Raw genomic sequence first — 18,720 nt, 5'->3', positions numbered from 1 at the left:
ATCACCTCTCTGAGTGACTGCGCCTGTACAGCGGCCACAGCGTGGGAAGAGTGCTGGTTACAGGGTGCGGCGCACTAGACTGTCACTCCACGATTATTATACAGTAAGTAGCTCATTGTGTGCACAGTACGCTCACTATGGCCCCCCTGAGACCTCCTTCCCAATCTGACCTCTTTTGAGTTGGATTTAGTGATGTAAACTTTGTAGCACCCAAAGGTCTTTTCATTTTAAAATTGAGATCTCTCACTGCGGTGGAGAATTACTAAAGCCGTAGAATTCCTGCATTTAAGGTTTAATCAATTAAGAGTGAGTCAGCTTTCCCTGTGAGTAAGTGTGTGCATATGCAGCACTCACAGTAATCCTGGACTCACTGATGTTTGTTCACAGCCCCATATTGTAGCGCAGAATGACCACTGGAACTGAGACGCCAGAGCCATTTTACTGCTTATGCCCCTAATGTCACCCCTCTGCTGTCTTGCTAATACGCCACTTTCTCCGATTTATATATATTCCTTACCCCCCATAATATGTGATAAGACCCAGAAACTGGAGTAGGTCCCCCCTTTTTTTCAAGTGAGGGGTCCCAGAGACACACAATTTTAATTTGCTCAGTGTGATCACTGTACATACTTTACAGAGTTCAGCAACCTGCACTAGGTTTTCTTCAAGCTCTGTCCATATCATAACCAAAATAAATAAATTAATAAAAATGAATGAATAGGACTCATTTTATTTAAATGTTTTTATCAAGATTAGTTTTTTTGGTTTTCTTCAACATTTCAATAACATAAATGTCTGAGATTTTGTTAGAAAAACATAGCAAAACAATCTTCTTTAAATGAATCTGACAAAACACTGATCAATAAAGGTTTCTACAAGGATGACTTAAACACCAGGAATTGCATATAACCCTGTTGTACCTTGTCGTGGCTGAAAGGTTAGTGTAACAGTCTTACTAACCTACCGCTCTCAGTAAAGGGGCATGCTGTCATTTGTAACGTAACAAAATAGATGGTAGACACTGGATGATTTTTACAAAAGAAAAAATAATAATTTGCAGAATAAAAACAAGTGAAATTATTTAAGAGTTGTGATTCTAACAAAAGAAAACATTAAGATGTGTTAACACCTTGCCAATTGCATGTACTGAAATATAAGGTGTTAAAACAATGAAAACCATTTAGTGAACAACCGTTTTCCCAAATCTTCAGTGCATCCCCTCTTACTTACTTGTCTGGGGTATCCTCCATTATTCACTACAGCCAAAGAATGAGAGCACTACAAACTCATTCAGATTTGTAAACGGGATCTCTGAAATCCATTAAAGTCACTTAAATTGGGAGACATTAACCCTGCATGCCCAGCATAGGGTAAATACCTAATCCCCCAAATAAACAGGAAGCCCTGCCATTCAGTTTCATTTATATATAATATATAAAAAAAAAAAAAAAAAACACACTTGATTAGTGGCTCAGACTCTATTCACTTGCAGCATTCTCCACCATAGTAGTCATATATGACTGTACATTGACGGACGTGGCAGGAACAGAGCGCACTTAACATGTGATCTCACTTGGTATAGAAAGTATGTCCAAGTTCCTCGGCATTCTTCAAATAACAAATCAAAAAAAGTCCAACAACTTTCTACAATAAGACGCATCAGAAAGACTAGTGTGAGTTTTCAGTAGCCATAGGGAATATTGCCTGTGTTACGCCGGACGGTCCTTCCTCTCGTTAAGGTCAACGAAGGATGAGTGGGCAGAAAGCAGCTTCCGGATCAATGCTTTAGCCAGCAGGTAGGAGTCAGCACAGTGTATGACTACTGGCTGGAGAAGTCTATGTTGATCCACTGTAAACTTCCCTGACTCTCTTGCGCAAGTGGCTGCAGAACTCAAACATGGTGGCAGCCAGGCTCTGGTTGATGAGGTAACGAGGGAGACGACCCTGCAGAGGACGGAATAAAACAGAGAGCCAGTTATTGTAGGGACAAGAAATTAAACAAAAAACAGGAATACTAGTACAGACAAAGAACTTTTGCTAAGAAAAAAAACACAGTTATCACTAAATTGAGTATCGGAGGTATATACTGTATATCATGTGTCTTATATATGATAGCTATATGCTACATCTACACAGAAGCTGACCATATTCTTACAGAACATGACTGCATTCCGGGAACGGACCAGTGACCCTGGGAAGATCACATGTAGGGAGATCAGAGATGTTCCCTCTGCACTGTGTAATGGCGGGTACACACTATACAGATGATGGATGTTCAAACACTGAACGGCCATCATCTGTGTCTGGCGGCGGGTGTCACCCCCCCTCCCCATGGCTGCCGCTGTGTGTGTACGGGCGGTCTGCACTTGCTGATGAGATATGTCTAAAGACATATCTGTGCATCGGCTGTGCAGCACAGCCAATGCAATATGTCTGTGAATGACGACGTCAGACATATCGCTGATGGTCACACTGGCCAACGGGCAGCAGATATATTGGCCGATCAATTGATCGGCCAATATATCAGTTAGTGTGTACCCAGCTTATGTAAGAATCTCAAATTAGAATTAATGTGCATACAAATGTTAGATTTTATTAGCCTTCAAATGTTTTAGAGATTTTATACGTAACAATAGTCTTTTTATATCTTGCTGATCCATACTGCTTTTTATTCTTTCTGTGAGGTCTTTAAAAAAAAAAATATATGAGCAGCTTCCCACGTGATGATTAGATCACATGCATTTCATTTGTGATCCTTCTGCCGGCCACACACACTGCAATATCAAAGGCTCATTATCAGGAACATTCTACCCGGTGACCTGCAGTGTATATTGATGCATTCCCTGCTGCTAATGCACAAACTACACTAATGAATGAGAGTCAACTCACAGCCCAGATGACATCTTTATGGAAGAGAAAAAAATTTATTTGTATATCTTTATGGACAAACTAACAGCATAACTAGTTGCAAAATAGATCAGTACTTGCCACAGACTAAGAATGTACTCATAAAGCCAAATTATATAAAGCTCCATTTAATCCTGGTAACAATATTTGTCTTGCTTAAAATGTAATCATATCCATACATACCACTGCATTTGATTCTGGCAATAATTCTTTATTTGAATAGAGCACAAAATAGTACAATAAATCCACAAAGTCACAGAAGGTGACATTCCTAAAATAGTAGAACTATATTAAATCTATTGATGTGTAATTATAGTAGCATACTGCCCACAGCCTGAAAGTAGTGGAATAGGAGGCAAAACCAACAGCTGTCTCACACTAACACAATAATCGTGCCTTGACTGAGTGCGAGCGGCAGCTGGATGCCTAGTTTCCACAATTTAATAAAGGGACCGTTTTAAGAACAGTGTTTAAATCTTCTGATTTTATAGTTGTATCATGCAAACAGCTTTGCCTTGAAGGCGGAATGTAATAGGTGGTGTATTTAAAGGAAACTTACGATTATGGATGGTAGGTGGAGAATTATTTGTGTATATAAAGTAACTAACATACTGGATATGTTTTATTAACAACCTAGAACAGGTGCTAAGGTTATACCTGTTTTGCTATATTGAACTGACTGATCTTATATACATTACTAAGCTGTTGTCACCGGCTTTGCCCATGATGAAATGGCTTAGGCCAACATTTTTTTTTTTATTGAAGGTCTTCTAGTTGTGTTGCTTTGCATAGAGGCCCTGTCATGGAAGTGCCCACGTGACCAGCAGCACTATATAGACTGATGGCAGCAGCGCCTTCACCCACCACTCACACCAATGTTACTGTGTGCCCTGTGCACGGGCTGCTATGTAGCATATCCTATTTAAGTGAACGCAGCTCAAAACACCTCTACCCCCTATCCCTTACTGCCCGCACACATGGTGCCACACCTATTTTTTGCAAAGCACCTCTACCCCCCCTATCCCTTACTGCCCGCACACATGGTGCCACACCTATTTCTTGCAAAGCACCTCTACCCCCCCTATGCCTTACTGCCCGCACACATGGTGCCACACCTATTTCTTGCAAAGCACCTCTACCCCCCCTATCCCTTACTGCCCGCACACATGGTGCCACACCCATCTCTTGCATTGATGCCAATACATTTTGTTTTTGTTATTGTTGAGCTTTAACTTGTTGGATCGAGATGAAACAAAGAGAAAGTTATTTCTGGGAATTAAAATGATGCTGTTTTCATGAAAATCGGATCAGTAGTTTTTGCGCCAACTTGGAACAAACAGACAATGATCTTATTATATTTAATATCAAGACAACATGAAATACAGGCCATGTAATGACTGCTCTCATTCAGGGCAGGGCAAATTAACGAAACCCAGATTGTATTACAAGACACCTACCTTCAAATCAGTGTTGAGGATCCATATAAACGTACAAACAGAAGGGTTCCGAGAACTTTTCAGAACAACAAAACCGCCTGGTCCATTCTCCCCCCTGTACAGAGAAACAGGTACACATTAAGTCACACTTTACTTTCCATTTACCTTTAGCAGGATTTGTGTAGCTTTTCACAAATTTACTGGAGAACTACATATAAAATTGTGCCTTGTAATCTGTCAGAACATTAATCAGATAAACACTCTGCGTTTGTGAGCGCTGAAAAAAGAACCAACGTACACTCTACAGAACACAATTGTGATATATAGGAACATACCTCTGTCCAGATCAAAGATTTTAACATTACCCAGTGATGTAAAACCAACAAAATGGAAACTCCAGGATAAATGACTGATACAAAGCATACTAAAAGAAAGGGTTTCCACCAAGTGTGGCTCATGCAAATATCAAAGTCCTGTATTCAAATGCTGAAATGCCTTGCTTTGCTAAAACTATGACTAGCATGGATGCTGCTGCTGCATGTTTGCCCATAAATGTCAGTGAGAAAGACAGCTGTACTTGCTAACGGATTCACCAGCATACTCCAGGATCGTGCATTGAGTCAAAGTGCGAGGCAAAATATAGAAGCAACTGCACATCAAATGATTGCAAATTTACACCCTACTGGAACGAGACATACTGGCAGGCTCAATGCCACGGTTCACACAGATCATACTGGAAAATACATATAAAGTGACTTTATATTGGAGGTTCCCTTTTTCTCCTATCTACGAGTTGTACAATATAGAGTGTCTCAGGTTAGAGAAACAATAACAAATTCAGACTTCCTTTTTTTTTCTTTTTCCACTTCAACTGTCTGTTTATATGTTGCTTTGAGTACAGCTCCACCTACTGGCAGATGGAAGGAACACTGAAGTGTCTGATTTTGAAAGTCATTTGTAAATGTTGACACATCTCATACTGCATGGACAGTACTGTTTATTCACAAAGGATATTAGCTTATTATGGTACAAACAAAACAGACTCCTCACCGTACGTATTTTGTAAGTGGGGGTTTGGCATGGTGTGTGCCTGCAATACCCGCTGATAAGTACCGGTCCTTTCTTCTCTCAATCCGCCGTATATTCACAAAATCCCTGGTGTGCAAAATAGGGATTAGAGTAGGCAAGTTATGAAAGAAAGTAATTAGTAGAAGGAAAAAAAAAAAAAAAAAAAGACGCAAACCTGGGAGACACCACCCCGCCTGCTGCTCCTGCCGACACGTCATATGATACAAGAGTGTTATCATCCACACGCTGCAGGATCTGCACAACAAATTACAGGGATCTGGTTTTTTGTACATCAGGCAGTTCTGAGATCTCAATAGAAGGGAGAATGCTGTGTGTAGGATGTTGTGAAGCACACCCTAACTCTCAAGTATATCTCTATTTCTCTCCTTAGCCAGGAAGTGAAAAAAAGTGTCCCACTTTTGAGAAACCGCTACTATTAAACTTTAGTACCTGGCACTAGAGATTTAAACTTCAGCCTCTGTGGGTAAGTACTACATTGATTAGCTGATTGGATTTGGTGAAACTACTGTCCAATCAGCTTCCACATACCACACACCCCCCCGCATTAACTGCTTGTATAGACTGGGAGTCACATGCATGTTACTTTGGGAATCCAGGGCATGACCTGTCTAAACAACCAAAATTGTTCCTCCGAAGTTGACCCCTCTAAACTTCAGCCTCTGTGGGTAAGTACTGCATTGATTAGCTGATTGGACAGTAGTTTCACCAAATCCAATCAGCTTCCGCATACCACACCCACCCTGCATTAACTGCTTGTATAGACTGGGAGCCACATGCATGTTACTTTGGGAATCCAGGGCATGACCTGTCTAAACAGCCAAAATTGTTCCGAAGGTGACCCCTCTAAAATTTTAAAGAAGCTACAAGTTATACAACCCTCAAATCCTAAAGAAACAGGTTATTGTGTATAATGAGAGAAATGCTGACCTGACATACAGCCACTGTCCTGTTCCACAAGACCATTTTCTCAGGTTGTAGGATTACCTCTTGGTACACCACCTCTGCAGGGCACTGGATAAAAGCCTAAGAACAGCGAGCACTGAGTTATCAGGGGAGTGGCCAAATGTAAATAAAATAATAAAGTCACAATCCAGTTCTCTTATCTGACCTTTCAACATCTTTTTTACCTTTAAGATAAAGGTCTTTCCATGAAAGGGAATGTCTAATGTGTACACAATGTCTCCAAGATCCTAAAATACAAGAAAAGGAAACAGTCAAAACCAAGCGCTATTCGCAGCAGCCGCATAAGAGCATGTACCATTTATTTGGGTGCCCTGTAATACATTTTTTTTTTACCACCATGAAGTAATTGTTGAGTACAGTAAATGGATATAATGATCCTCATGCGGAGGAGAAATTATCTGTATACGCTCCTGCATGGAAATAACCGCATCTTTGTGGTCTGCTCATCCCTGTCTGTACTCTATCAGTCATAATCACCTGCATGTACTTGGTGCAAATGACAGACCTGGAAACATTTAGTCTTACGTCTAAGTATGCATAGCCCACAGCAGCTGCGTTCACACACCCTGAAGTTTGCCTTTATGAGTATGTCCAGTTACAGTGCAATTACCGTATATACTCGAGTATAAGCCGAGTTTTTCAGCACATTTTTTGTGCTGAAAAAGCACCCCCTCGGCTTACACTCGAGTCATGCCCGCATGGTACGCTGCTGAGTAGCGTACCATGCGGGCCGCGGTGCAGACTGTGTCACTGTGACACAGCCTGCAACGCGTGTGTAGCGCTGACCGGACGGAGTTCGGTCAGCACTACACACTGCCAAACACACAGCCGCCGGAGCCGGCAGCTATGTGTTTGGTATAATCAGCAGCCGCTGAGAGTCTGACAGACTGCTGCTGCTCCCACTGCGGGAGCCATCTTCCGGCTCCCGCAGTGGGTAATGGGAGAGACGTCGTCATGACGACGTCTCTCCCATTATGCAAAGCGGCGGAGGAGCCTGTAGCAGCGTCGGGACCAGGAGTGGGGTTACAGGTAAGTGTTTTTTTTTTTTTACATTTCTTTCTACTGGGGGGGTTACTACCGGGGGGTACTACCAGGGGGGGGATATTGCTACTGGGGGCACTACCAGAGGGGGGGGGATTAATAATGGGGGAACTACCAGGGGGGGGGGGGGGAGAATGTTGCTACTGGGGGCACTACCAGGGAGGGGGGGGAATACTGGGGGCACTACCAGGGGGGATGTTGCTACTGGGGGCACTACCAGGGGGGGTTAATACTGGGGGCACTGCCAGGGGGGGATATTGCTACTGGGGGCACTACCAGGGGGGGGGGGGGATTAATACTGGGAGCACTACCAGGGGGGATGTTGCTACTGGGGGCACTACCAGGGGGGGTTAATACTGGGGGCACTACCAGGGGGGATATTACTACTGGGGGCACTACCAGGGGGGGATATTACTACTGGGGGCACTACCAGGGGGGGATATTACTACTGGGGGCACTACCAGGGGGGGATTACTACTGGGGACAGTACCAGGGGGGGATTACTACCAGTAGCTGCTGCATTTCCCACCCTAGGCTTATACTCGAGTCAATAAGTTTTCCCAGTTTTTCGTGGTAAAATTAGGTACCTCGGCTTATATTCGGGTCGACTTATACTCGAGTATATACGGTACTCAGTTGCAAGTGTAAATGCACTTGAGATGTGTATGACTAATCGCCCGTGCTGTCCTATGCTCTGTTATGGAGCATGTGCAGGTGAGAATACGTGACTGGAATATATGTGGTAGACTTACATTGTTCTTTTCAAACTTCCAGTTGACTTCCTGTCCTAATATTTGCTCCACAATTTCCATAGCTTCTTTTCCCTTCCTTACATAATCCCGGTCTTGAGAAGTAATAGCATTCCTCCCCACGGCTTCGTCATCATCGTCATCACACTCATCATCTGACCCTGTTGTGAAAAAGGAGTTTAATGTTTTGTCATTCAATTTGGCTTGGGGCCACTTATTATCCACAAATAGAAATTAAAAAGAACTAAAAAAGTTAGGGTAGGAAAGCCGACAAAAAAGTGAATTTATTACAGGCATCTCAGATGGAGTGAAAAGGTCTCACCTGCAAATGACTCTGGTGGGGAGTAAAACTGGCCGTCAGAGGCAGCCCCCGGGTACAGGAGAGGAGGACGAAGAGCAGCAGTAAGAGCGGCCATATACCCTGGTTACAGAGACAAAATAACTCAAGAGTATGAGGAAATTCCTGCACTTTGCCTCTCCCCCCCCTAAATACAGCCTTTACTTTAGCCCAAATGTGCACTCACATCGATCCTCCTCTGCTTCTTGTGTCAAGACCTTGAAGTCCAAGAACCATGTCTCCAACCACGCCAACACAAAAGACACAATGGGCATCAAATACCCAAATGCCCCTTTGGAAAGGAGCTGAGAAAAGAAATATACAAAAGATTGTGTGAAAGATACAAATAGATGTTTTTTAGTGAGTTATTGAAGAGAGATACTGCTAAGTCATGATGCCAACTGATCAGCTCACAAGAGGCTCACTACTCACCCCAGCTCTCCTGCTGTTCTAGAGTGCTGATCAGTCCCACTTTTAACAAAAGGACTTTTACGCTGACCAAGCACACTGCAATACTACCGTGTTTCCCCGATAATAAGACCTACCCTGAAAACAAGCCCTACCCTTACTTTTGTAGCCCGGTCTAAAATAAGCCCTACCCCGAAAATAAGACCTACCTTATTCTCTTTTTGAGCTGGGAACGCTGCAGAGACCAGCGATCCCAGTCATGCAGTGCGCGGGTGACGTCACCCGCGCGTTGAGGATCCTGTGCGGTCGCGCCTGCCGGATCATGTTAGATCCAGTCAGCGCGCAAGTGAGAGGAACATCCCGGACGGCAGCGACTCAGGTAAGTACCGTTCTGTACTGGTGGGGGATCAATTACAGGGGGGCTTGCACTGCAATAAGGGGGCCTGCATAAAGGACACTGCTACGGGGGGGGCCTGCATAAGGGGCACTGCTACACAAGGGAGGCTGCATAAGGGGCACTGCTACAGGGGGGGCCTGCATAAGGGACACTGCTACAGGGGGGGCCTGCATAAGGGACACTGCTACAGGGGGGGCCTGCATAAGGGGCACTGCTGTCAATGTTAGTTAGAATAAGACCTACCCCGAAAAAATAAGCCCTATGGTGTTTTTTGGAACCCAAAAAAAAATAAGACAGTGTCTTATTATCGGGGAAACACGGTAGCAGCTATAACCAAGGAACTGACCTGATATCACAGCATATGAAGCATCAAATAAGCACAATACATACTAAATGTGTCATCATGGGACAATGTTGGTCATCTTCAGCTGGAAGAGATCAGCCTGTTCACAAACAACATGACCAGTCGAATTGGCCACCTATGTGCGCCTATATTCAAAGTGGACCCTATTACTCAGATTGAGTGCTAAGATATCCCTGTGTTTGTCCATCATTAGATACAATTGGCCCATAAAAAAGCAGCAACTGTCGGCATTGCAACGTTTGGCATTACATTTACATTTCCCGTGTAGCTGAGCAGAAGCTATTTTTCTCTGTCATCAGTCACTTCAAACAAAGAGGCTGACTCGAGTGTCCCTCTAAAGCACAAGTGACATGCAGTCTGCTATGTACAGGGAAAAAATGCTCTGCAATAACTTAAATCCCGATAAGCTCCACAAACTTTAACATATAAACCGCGTACACCCATCAGCCATAACATTAAAACCACTGACAGGTGAAGTGAATAACATTGATTATTTCCCGACAATGGCACCTGTCAAGGGGTGGGTTATATATTAGGCAGCAAGTGAACAGTCCATTCTTAAAGTTGATGTTTTGGAGCAGGAAGAGAGGATTTTTTTGTACTCGCCATAAAATCAATTCATCAGAGTCTATCTGGAGAACATTGCAACACTGAACCCTATTCTGTGCTTTGTATTTTTCTTTTTCCTAGACTTGTTTTCTACAATCCCCTAGAGTGTATCGGAAAATAATGTAATTCCGAATGTAGTCAGCTATACACAGCAACTGACTTGGTTAGGGTATACTTTGTAGAAAACCAGACTAGAAAAAATACAAATTCCTAGTGTGTATATCAGCTATATACAGAAAAATCACTGTTAGGTGCAGAAACTCTATAAACAGCACCAAAATAACTAAAACTACTAGTAAACTGCTATACCACACTCCCCAGCCACCGCTCCAGTGCAGAGAAGTCAGCGTCTGATGTCAGCAAGCCCGGGAAACAAGCCAGGAGGAGTACTATGGAAAAGATCCCTCTCTGGCTCATAGGGGAGTGGACAAGATGGCGGCTGCCATAGAAAGTGGTGCCAATAATAAAAATGAGTGAACCAGGAGCCAGCAGTAGCTGTGCTCCTGGTAATGGCCCCAGGAGAGAACCGGAGATTAAATAGTTGCAGTTAAGGTACCATCTACATATGCCGTCCAGCGCTACAGGTGCAGGGGTTGCATAATTTAAGGCACAGGAGCAATGCCGGTATTGCGGCAAAGAGAGGAACCATCTGGAGAGGTAATTGGGTCTCAGAGCTCCCACAGGTGTCTGGTGACCCTCTACCAGGGCCTGGAGCAGGATTCAAAGGGAGAGACAGCAGTCAGTGATCTAACGCGCACTCCACCACAGCCTGATCCCAATAAGAGGATTCAGCTAGCTAAGCTGAAAGAAAAAATATAATTAGAAATAAAAATTAAATAAACTTATTCTCAATTATTGTGCCTCTCCTGCAGGCACTAGATAAAATAAAAAAACTGAGGAGTTGGAGGAGCCAAGGGGAATTTCAGCATCAATATTTTCAATATTAACTATTTAGAGCCTAACTCCCCAGCCTCCCTCTAAACCCAGTGTCTGTTTTTCCCAGATATGATAAAACAGGAATGGGCAAACGTAAGAATTTGAGCGACTTTGACAAGGGCAAAATTGACATGGCTAGACGACTTTGTCAGAGCATCTCCAAAAACAGTACTTCCTGTGAGATGTTCCCGGTATACAGTGGAGAGGGGATCGGTATGAAATTGGGTCCGGCGGTTCAAATGGAAGACCGGCACCAGTGAAGATCCCGACAGCTTTAAAAGGTAAGTACTAACCAACCTAACCCCCCCCCCAACCCTCCCTTAGGGGTGCCTAACCCTAACCTCCCTTCCCCGCAGCCTAAACCTAAGTCTCCCAGGGGGGTGCCTAACCTTAACCTCCCCCTGGGGGTTCCTAACCCCCCCCCCTTCCCCTAACCCTCTCAGGGGGGTGCCTAACCCTAAGTCCCCTCCGTGGGGCCCTAACCTAACCCTCCCCCCCCGCGGCTGTTCGCTCCCACCGCCGGGCTTACCTTCGATTGGTATACCGCACGTTGTGCTCCCGGCGTAGGTAAAATGACAGGCGTCGGGATTCCGATGCCTGTCATTAGACCCCTGCCATGATTAGACAGTCGGGATGCCGACGGTCGGTATTTAGACCATCGACATCCCGACTACCACCCGTGGAGAGCACCTACCAAAAGTGGTCCATGGGACAATCGGCAAACCAGCGACAGGGTCATGGGCACCCAAGGCTCATTGATTGCGCCGGGGGCGGTAGGTGGGCGGTTCGGGAGCGAAGGCTAGCACGTCTGGTCCAATCCCGCAGATGAGCTACTGTAGCACAAATTAATGAAGAAGTTAATGCATGCTATGATGGAAAGGTGTCAGATCACACAGTGCATTGCAGCTTGCTGCATAGCCGCAGACCGTTTCACTTTCAAAAGCGCTTGCAAAGGGCACCTGAGCGTCAGGACCAGGGAGCTGGAAGAAATTGGCCTGGTTTGATGAATCACATTTCTTTTACATCAGGTTGATGGCTGGGTGAGTTTACATAGTTTACCCATGAAATAGATGGCACCAGAATGCACTATAGAAAGAAGGCAAGCCGGCGGAGGCAGTGTGATGTTCTAGGCAACGTTCTTCTGGAAACCTTAGGTCCAGGGATTCATGTGAATGTTACTTTGACATGTACCACCTACCTAAACATTGTTGCAGACCAAATACACCCCATTAATGGCACAATGTATTCCCTGATGGCATTGGCCTCTTTCAGCAGAATGCGGCAAAAAAAAGTTCAGCAACATGACAGAGTTCAAGGTGTTGACTGAGGGCCTGATTCAGACCCACTCGCAAGCGGGTCGATGGTGGCCCAGTGTGCACGTGAGCCCCGAAGCGAGCGCAAAAAGCACTCAATCCGTGGCTTACAAAAGGTGCAGCTGTCGATGTTGATCGACAGCTTGCTCCGTTTGGTAGGCGTGGCCGGCTTCTCAAACGGAGGCGTTCCCAATCGAATGCCTGCCGTTTGCGAGCGCCTCTGAATCAGGCCCTTAGTCTTTAAATTCCCCAGATCTCAATCTGATCGAGCATTTGAGGGATGTGCTGGAAAAACAAGTCGGAGCCATGGAGTCCCCCTCCTTGAAATTTACAGCACTTAAAGGATCTGCTGCTAACGTCTTGGTGCCAGATACCACAGGACAGTCAAAGGTCTTGTTTAGTTATTAGGTTCGACGGTTCGCAACTGTTTTGGCGGCATGAGGGGGACTTACACAATATTAGGTTGTTATGACCGATGGGTGTGTGTGGCTGCCCTGAAACTGTATACACAGTGGAAGCACTCACCTGTGACATAATAACTTTGGCAATTAGAAATGCACTGGTGACCAGGGTTGTGACCTAGGAGATAGCAGGGTAAATGGTTAGTTTCTCAATTATGAACATGCTTGCAAGATTACAGTAGCACCTGCTTCCTTACAATAATTATTGAGTACCTAATTCTATTTTGCGTACATAGTTTCTAGAAAGGTAATGTGACTACACTAGTAAAATGTACACTTCCACTTGTTTATAAAAGCAAGCACATAATAGTAGACCGATGCTCAGTCACCTATGCAAAGAGCTTCTGTAATCCATAGCAGTCAGATGCTCACTTTCATTTCCTAAACTGTTAAATAAAAGGACAGCTAAAATCTGGGGGCTATGAATTATAGCACCTAATGCTGTAGCCTGTGCATCAGTTTTCATACATGTCCTCCGTTATGTAACAGAATATTGCACTCCTTAATATCGCAAATATTAGAAAATAAAGCCATCATTTGTTAGGAAACATATTCAGGAAAAAGTAACATACGAGGAAGCTGACAAATAAGGTACACAATATTTACATTTATTTCTACATGTGCCCAGGTGGCTCTGCTATACAAATAGTAAAGTACATGTACTGTATGAGACTGGGCAGATGCAGCCTTTTCCTTCTTTCAATATTGATCAATTGATTTGGAAACTTCTGAAATGACAGTGCAATGAGAAGTTGGCAAATTTACATTTCAAAAGCAGTTTGGAAACAGGAGGAGTTTTCACCTTACTGAACAATGTAATAGCAATAACGGGACTGAACACAAACTTACCAACTGGAGTTCCTTATTCATTTGCTATGTATTTATTTGGAGATTTCTGCTTACTAACGCATGTCTTTAATGTACTAATTAGTCTTCATACGTGAGAATTAGATGTACATAATATACTTTATATCCATAACCCAAGTTATCCTTTAGGGGTATGGACTGGTTATCTGGATATGATTATACTTCTAGGCTGAATAATTTCTGCTAGGGTAGCACCCGATTTCCTTACGGATTCCATTTATGTGTGTCTTTCTATGTTCCTTGTTCTTTTGCTTAAGTGCTTTTTTGGGAGTTGATTATAATGTATTATGTGCATATTTTAATCAATTCTTTCCTCATTTGAGGTAATGCACTAGAGGTCACACATCTTTACAAATGAGAAACATTGGAGAAGGTCAGATTGTGGAATATCCTCTATTCCTTTCAGTATTAATACCCAGATATAATACACTAGATGGCTTTTTTTTGGCACGCCTCGTACAATGTGACTGAGCCCACGCATCCGAAACGCGTGACTTTGCATCTGTTTTGCACTGCTAATGCGATAAAAGCACACAGTATGCGTGCCCTGTACACCGCTACTTGATTTGCGAGCTATAGCAGTGCAACAAGGGCGCTAATTTGAGAAAAAGACAAGAGACTGGGTGCCGATGTGACTGAGCTGCACCTTGCATCCATAGTGCAAACTTACACTGCCACTATTGTGAGAAAAGTAAAAATTCAAAGCCCTTAATACACTACAATCCTGTTTGTGTGTGTTTGCAATGTGAAAAAAATATGAGATATGGTAAGAACTTACCCTTGTTATCTCTATTTCTACGAAGTCCATAGGGTTCCACAGGATACCTTGGGGTATAGGTGTGACGTCAGTCGCAGGGCACCAAAGAGTTAAGCTTTCAGCCTCCCAGGATGCACTAGGTCCCCCTCCTATACCCCGCCCCCGGGCCAAGGCACCTCAGTTAGTTACCAAGCCATAGGCCGGAGGAGGAGAAGGAAGAGAGAGAACAAAGATCTGGACACATACAAGAATCACATTCTCACCAGAGGGAGACGGAAAACCGGTGACCAGAGCAAAGCCCATCTGCAGCACAGGTGCGACAGGGCGGGAGTCCTGTGGAACCCTATGGACTTCGTAGAAATAGAGATAACAAGGGTAAGTTCTTACCATATCTCATATTTTCTACTTCAGGGTCCATAGGGTATCCACAGGATACCTTGGGGATGTCCCAAAGCAGTATCCTTTAAGGGTGGGGACGCTCCTGTGCAGAAAGGAGAATCCGCCGCCCGAAGGAAGCATCCTGAGAGGCGAAGGTGTCAAACCTGTGATACCTCACGAAGGTATGGACAGAAGACCACGTAGCAGCCTTGCAGATCTGAACTGCCGAGGCACCACGTCGAGCTGCCCACGAAGGACCCACAGACCTAGTGGAATGAGCCTTCAGAGAAGGAGGGACCGGTAGGCCTTCATGAAGATAAGCTTCAGAAATAGCCATACGGATCCAGGCTGCCAAAGTTTGCTTTGAAGCAGGCCAACCCTTTTTACGGAAGCCAAAGAGGACAAACAAAGCGTCCGACTTCCTAAACGAAGAAGTGCGGTCAACATAAGTCCTTAAGGCCCGCACAACATCCAAAGAGGCCTCACCCACGGAAAGACCCGGTGAGTTAAAGGCCGGAACAACTATTTCCTCGTTAATATGAAACTGGGAAACAACTTTGGGAAGAAACTCGGGCCGAGTGCGGAGCACTGCCCTGTTCCCATAAAAAACCAAGAAAGGGGGTCTACAAGAAAGAGCCCCTAACTCAGAAACACGTCTGGCCGAAGCAATGGCCAGAAGGAAAACAGTCTTAGCTGTTAGCCATTTAAGATCCACTGAGCCCAGTGGTTCAAACGGCGGTCCTTGGAGAGCCCTCAGGACCACAGCCAAATCCCAAGGCGCCACAGGTGGAACAAAGGGCGGCTGAATGCGGAGAACACCCTGCATAAAGGTGCGCACATCCGGGATTGTAGCAATCCTACGGTGAAACCAGACAGATAGGGCCGAAACCTGTACCTTCAAAGAAGCAAGGCGAAGCCCATGATCTAGTCCCGCTTGCAGGAAGGCGAGAATCCGAGACAGACGAAACTCCCGCGGTGCATAACCTCTCGGTCGACACCACTGGAAGAACGTATGCCACACGCGATGGTATATCCTCGCGGAAGACGGTTTCCGAGCTCGTAACATGGTCCGCACCACAGAGCTGGAAAACCCCCGGGACCTCAGCATGGCCGTCTCAACAGCCACGCCGTCAAAGACAGCCGAGTCAGGTCCGGGTGAAGGCAAGGACCCTGAGACAGAAGGTCCGGTCGTAGCGGCAACCGCAGAGGAATGTCCACGGACAGACCCTGAAGGTCTGAGAACCAGTGCCGTCTGGGCCACGCAGGAGCTATCAACAGGAGCGTCCCTCCTTCCTGTTTGAATTTCCGGATTACCCGTGGAAGAAGGGAGACCGGAGGGAACAGGTATGCGAACCGGAACGTCCACCGGACGGACAGAGCATCCACCAGAGACGCCCCTTCGTCTCTTGTGCGAGACCCGTACACCGGCAACTTGTTGTTGTGCCGGGACGCCATGAGGTCGATTTCTGGAAGACCCCACCTGTCCACCAGTAGTTGAAAAACGTCCGGGTGCAGGGACCATTCCCCCGGATGAACGTCCTGGCGACTTAGAAAGTCCGCCTCCCAATTGAGCACTCTCGTGATGAAGACCGCTGATATGGCCGGAAGATTGCGCTCCGCCCAAACCAGGATCCGAGAGACCTCTACGAGAGCCGCCCGACTGCGAGTTCCTCCTTGCCTGTTTATGTAGGCCACGGTGGTAGCGTTGTCCGACTGGACCTGCACCAGGCGACCCTGGAGAAACCGCTGTGCCTGCTGGAGAGCATTGAAGACCGCACGGAGTTCCAAGATATTTATTGGAAGCTCCGCTTCTGTCGGCGTCCACCTGCCCTGGAACAAGTATGGACCCGAAACTGCTCCCCAGCCCCGAAGACTGGCGTCCGTTGTCAACAGGACCCAATTTGGAACCCAGAACGGACGTCCCTTGTTGAGGTGGGTCGTCTGTAACCACCACGTAAGGGACAGGCGAACCTCCTGGGTGAGCACAATCGTCTGGGACTTCAGAGACTGAGTCAGCCCGTTCCACTTGGACAGGATCAGGTGCTGCAGAGGTCTGGAGTGAAACTGGGCGTATTCCACCATGTCGAACACCGACACCATGGAGCCCAGTAACCTCATCGCCGAGTGTAAGGACACCCGGCGGCTGTGCAGACAACTGCGCACCCTTGACTGTAAAGCAGAGATCTTGTCCTCCGTCACGAAGATCCTTTGCTGTCCCGAGTCCAATAAGGCTCCAAGATGCAGAATCCTCCGAGACGGGATTAGAGTGGACTTCTGCCAGTTGATTAGCCAGCCGTGCCGTTGCAGCAGTGCAATGGTCAGGTCCAAGTGGCGTAACAGGAGCTCTGGAGATCCTGCCACCAATAACAGGTCGTCCAAATACGGCAACATGCGGACTCCCTGCAGCCGCAGAGAAGCCGCCATGACCGCCATCACCTTGGTGAAAACACGTGGTGCTGTTGCCAGGCCAAAAGGTAACGCCCGAAACTGGAAGTGGTCGCTGCTGATTGCGAACCTGAGGAACTGTTGATGGCGCCAAAGAATAGGGACATGCAGGTAAGCGTCCTGTATGTCCAATGACACCAAGCAGTCCCCAGGTTCCAGCGCCAGAATGATGGACCGTAGGGTCTCCATCCGAAACTTCGGGACCCGCAAAGACTTGTTGAGTGCTTTGAGGTTGAGAATCGGACGATATGACCCATTGGGTTTCTGTACCAAAAATAGATTTGAATAGAAACCCTGGCCCCTCTGGGAGAATGGAACCGCCACTATAACTCCAGCCTGGAGCATAGTGTGCAATACCTTCCGCAGCTCCGTAGCCTTGTTCCGGTCTGATGGGAGACCCGTGGTGAAGAAGCGAGCCGGGGGTCTGTGCCGGAAGGAGAGGGCGTATCCGTGAGAAACCACCTCCAGAACCCAAGTGTCTGTCGTAGTGGTCGACCAACACTGGGCGAACTGTAGCAGGTGGCCTCCCACCCTGGGATCCCCCAAAGGGAGGCCCGGACCGTCAGGCCGCAGGCTTGTCATCTGGTTTGGGGGCCGGACGTCTGGTACTCCATGCCTGCTTCCGGGGCTTGACCGATTTCTTAGGGCCAGCCTGTCGAGGAAACGACTGTGGTTTGGGCCTGCCCTGGGCCCTAGATGACCGAAAGGACGATGGTCCCGAACCAGAAGGAGCAGCGGCCGACGGGAGACAGGCAGATTTGGCTGCCGCCAGCGTGGCCACAATCTTATCCAGATCCGGACCGAAGAGAACTTCTCCGGTAAACGGCAACGCTTCCAGACCTTTCTTGGAATCTGCGTCCGCCTTCCAGGATCGCAGCCACAAGGTGCGACGAGCAGCTACCGCTGCTGAAGAAATTCTAGACACCAGAGTACTAATGTCTAGAGCCGCCTCGTTGATGTAGGTGGCCGAATCACGGAGATTGCCAATCAACTCCGCCTGATCGGCCGGACAGTCGGATTCAAAAGAAGCCTCTAATGAATCCGCCCAGCGCTCCATCGCTCTGGCAACCCAGCAAATGGCCATAGCCGGCCGTGCTGCCCCCCCTGCAAGGGAATAAGCGGACTTCAGGCAGATTTCTACCTTGCGGTCCGTAGCATCCTTAAGGGAGGACATGGATGGCATCGGCAATGTGGCACTACGGACAAGACGGGTCACGTGAGAATCCACCTGTGGAGGGGATTCCCACTTCGCAAAATAATTAA

The 18,720-nt window shown here is 46.4% G+C and overlaps 1 protein-coding gene across 4 annotated transcripts in view; it reads right to left on the bottom strand.

The window, feature by feature from the left end:
* Positions 1 to 755: 755 nt before the first annotated feature.
* The window catches only part of STARD3 (StAR related lipid transfer domain containing 3), a 30,316-nt gene continuing 12,351 nt past the window's right edge, over positions 756 to 18,720 (bottom strand). For all 4 annotated transcript variants that reach the window (XM_088474624.1, XM_088474625.1, XM_088474626.1 and 1 more), the window contains exons 5-14: positions 13,075 to 13,128; positions 8,710 to 8,827; positions 8,508 to 8,606; positions 8,189 to 8,346; positions 6,560 to 6,622; positions 6,360 to 6,455; positions 5,587 to 5,666; positions 5,394 to 5,498; positions 4,365 to 4,458; positions 756 to 1,944 (exon numbers count right to left, since the gene is read on the bottom strand). In XM_088474624.1, the coding sequence (XP_088330750.1) occupies positions 1,837 to 1,944; positions 4,365 to 4,458; positions 5,394 to 5,498; positions 5,587 to 5,666; positions 6,360 to 6,455; positions 6,560 to 6,622; positions 8,189 to 8,346; positions 8,508 to 8,606; positions 8,710 to 8,827; positions 13,075 to 13,128 (975 nt within the window). In that variant the 3' untranslated portion in view covers positions 756 to 1,836. The remainder of the gene's footprint in view (positions 1,945 to 4,364; positions 4,459 to 5,393; positions 5,499 to 5,586; positions 5,667 to 6,359; positions 6,456 to 6,559; positions 6,623 to 8,188; positions 8,347 to 8,507; positions 8,607 to 8,709; positions 8,828 to 13,074; positions 13,129 to 18,720) is intronic.

The sequence above is a fragment of the Taudactylus pleione genome, unplaced genomic scaffold (assembly GCF_031769625.1).
Source record: "Taudactylus pleione unplaced genomic scaffold, aTauple2 ptg000155l, whole genome shotgun sequence".
Classification (NCBI taxonomy): domain Eukaryota; kingdom Metazoa; phylum Chordata; class Amphibia; order Anura; family Myobatrachidae; genus Taudactylus; species Taudactylus pleione.
This window is presented reverse-complemented; position numbering and strand designations above follow the sequence as displayed.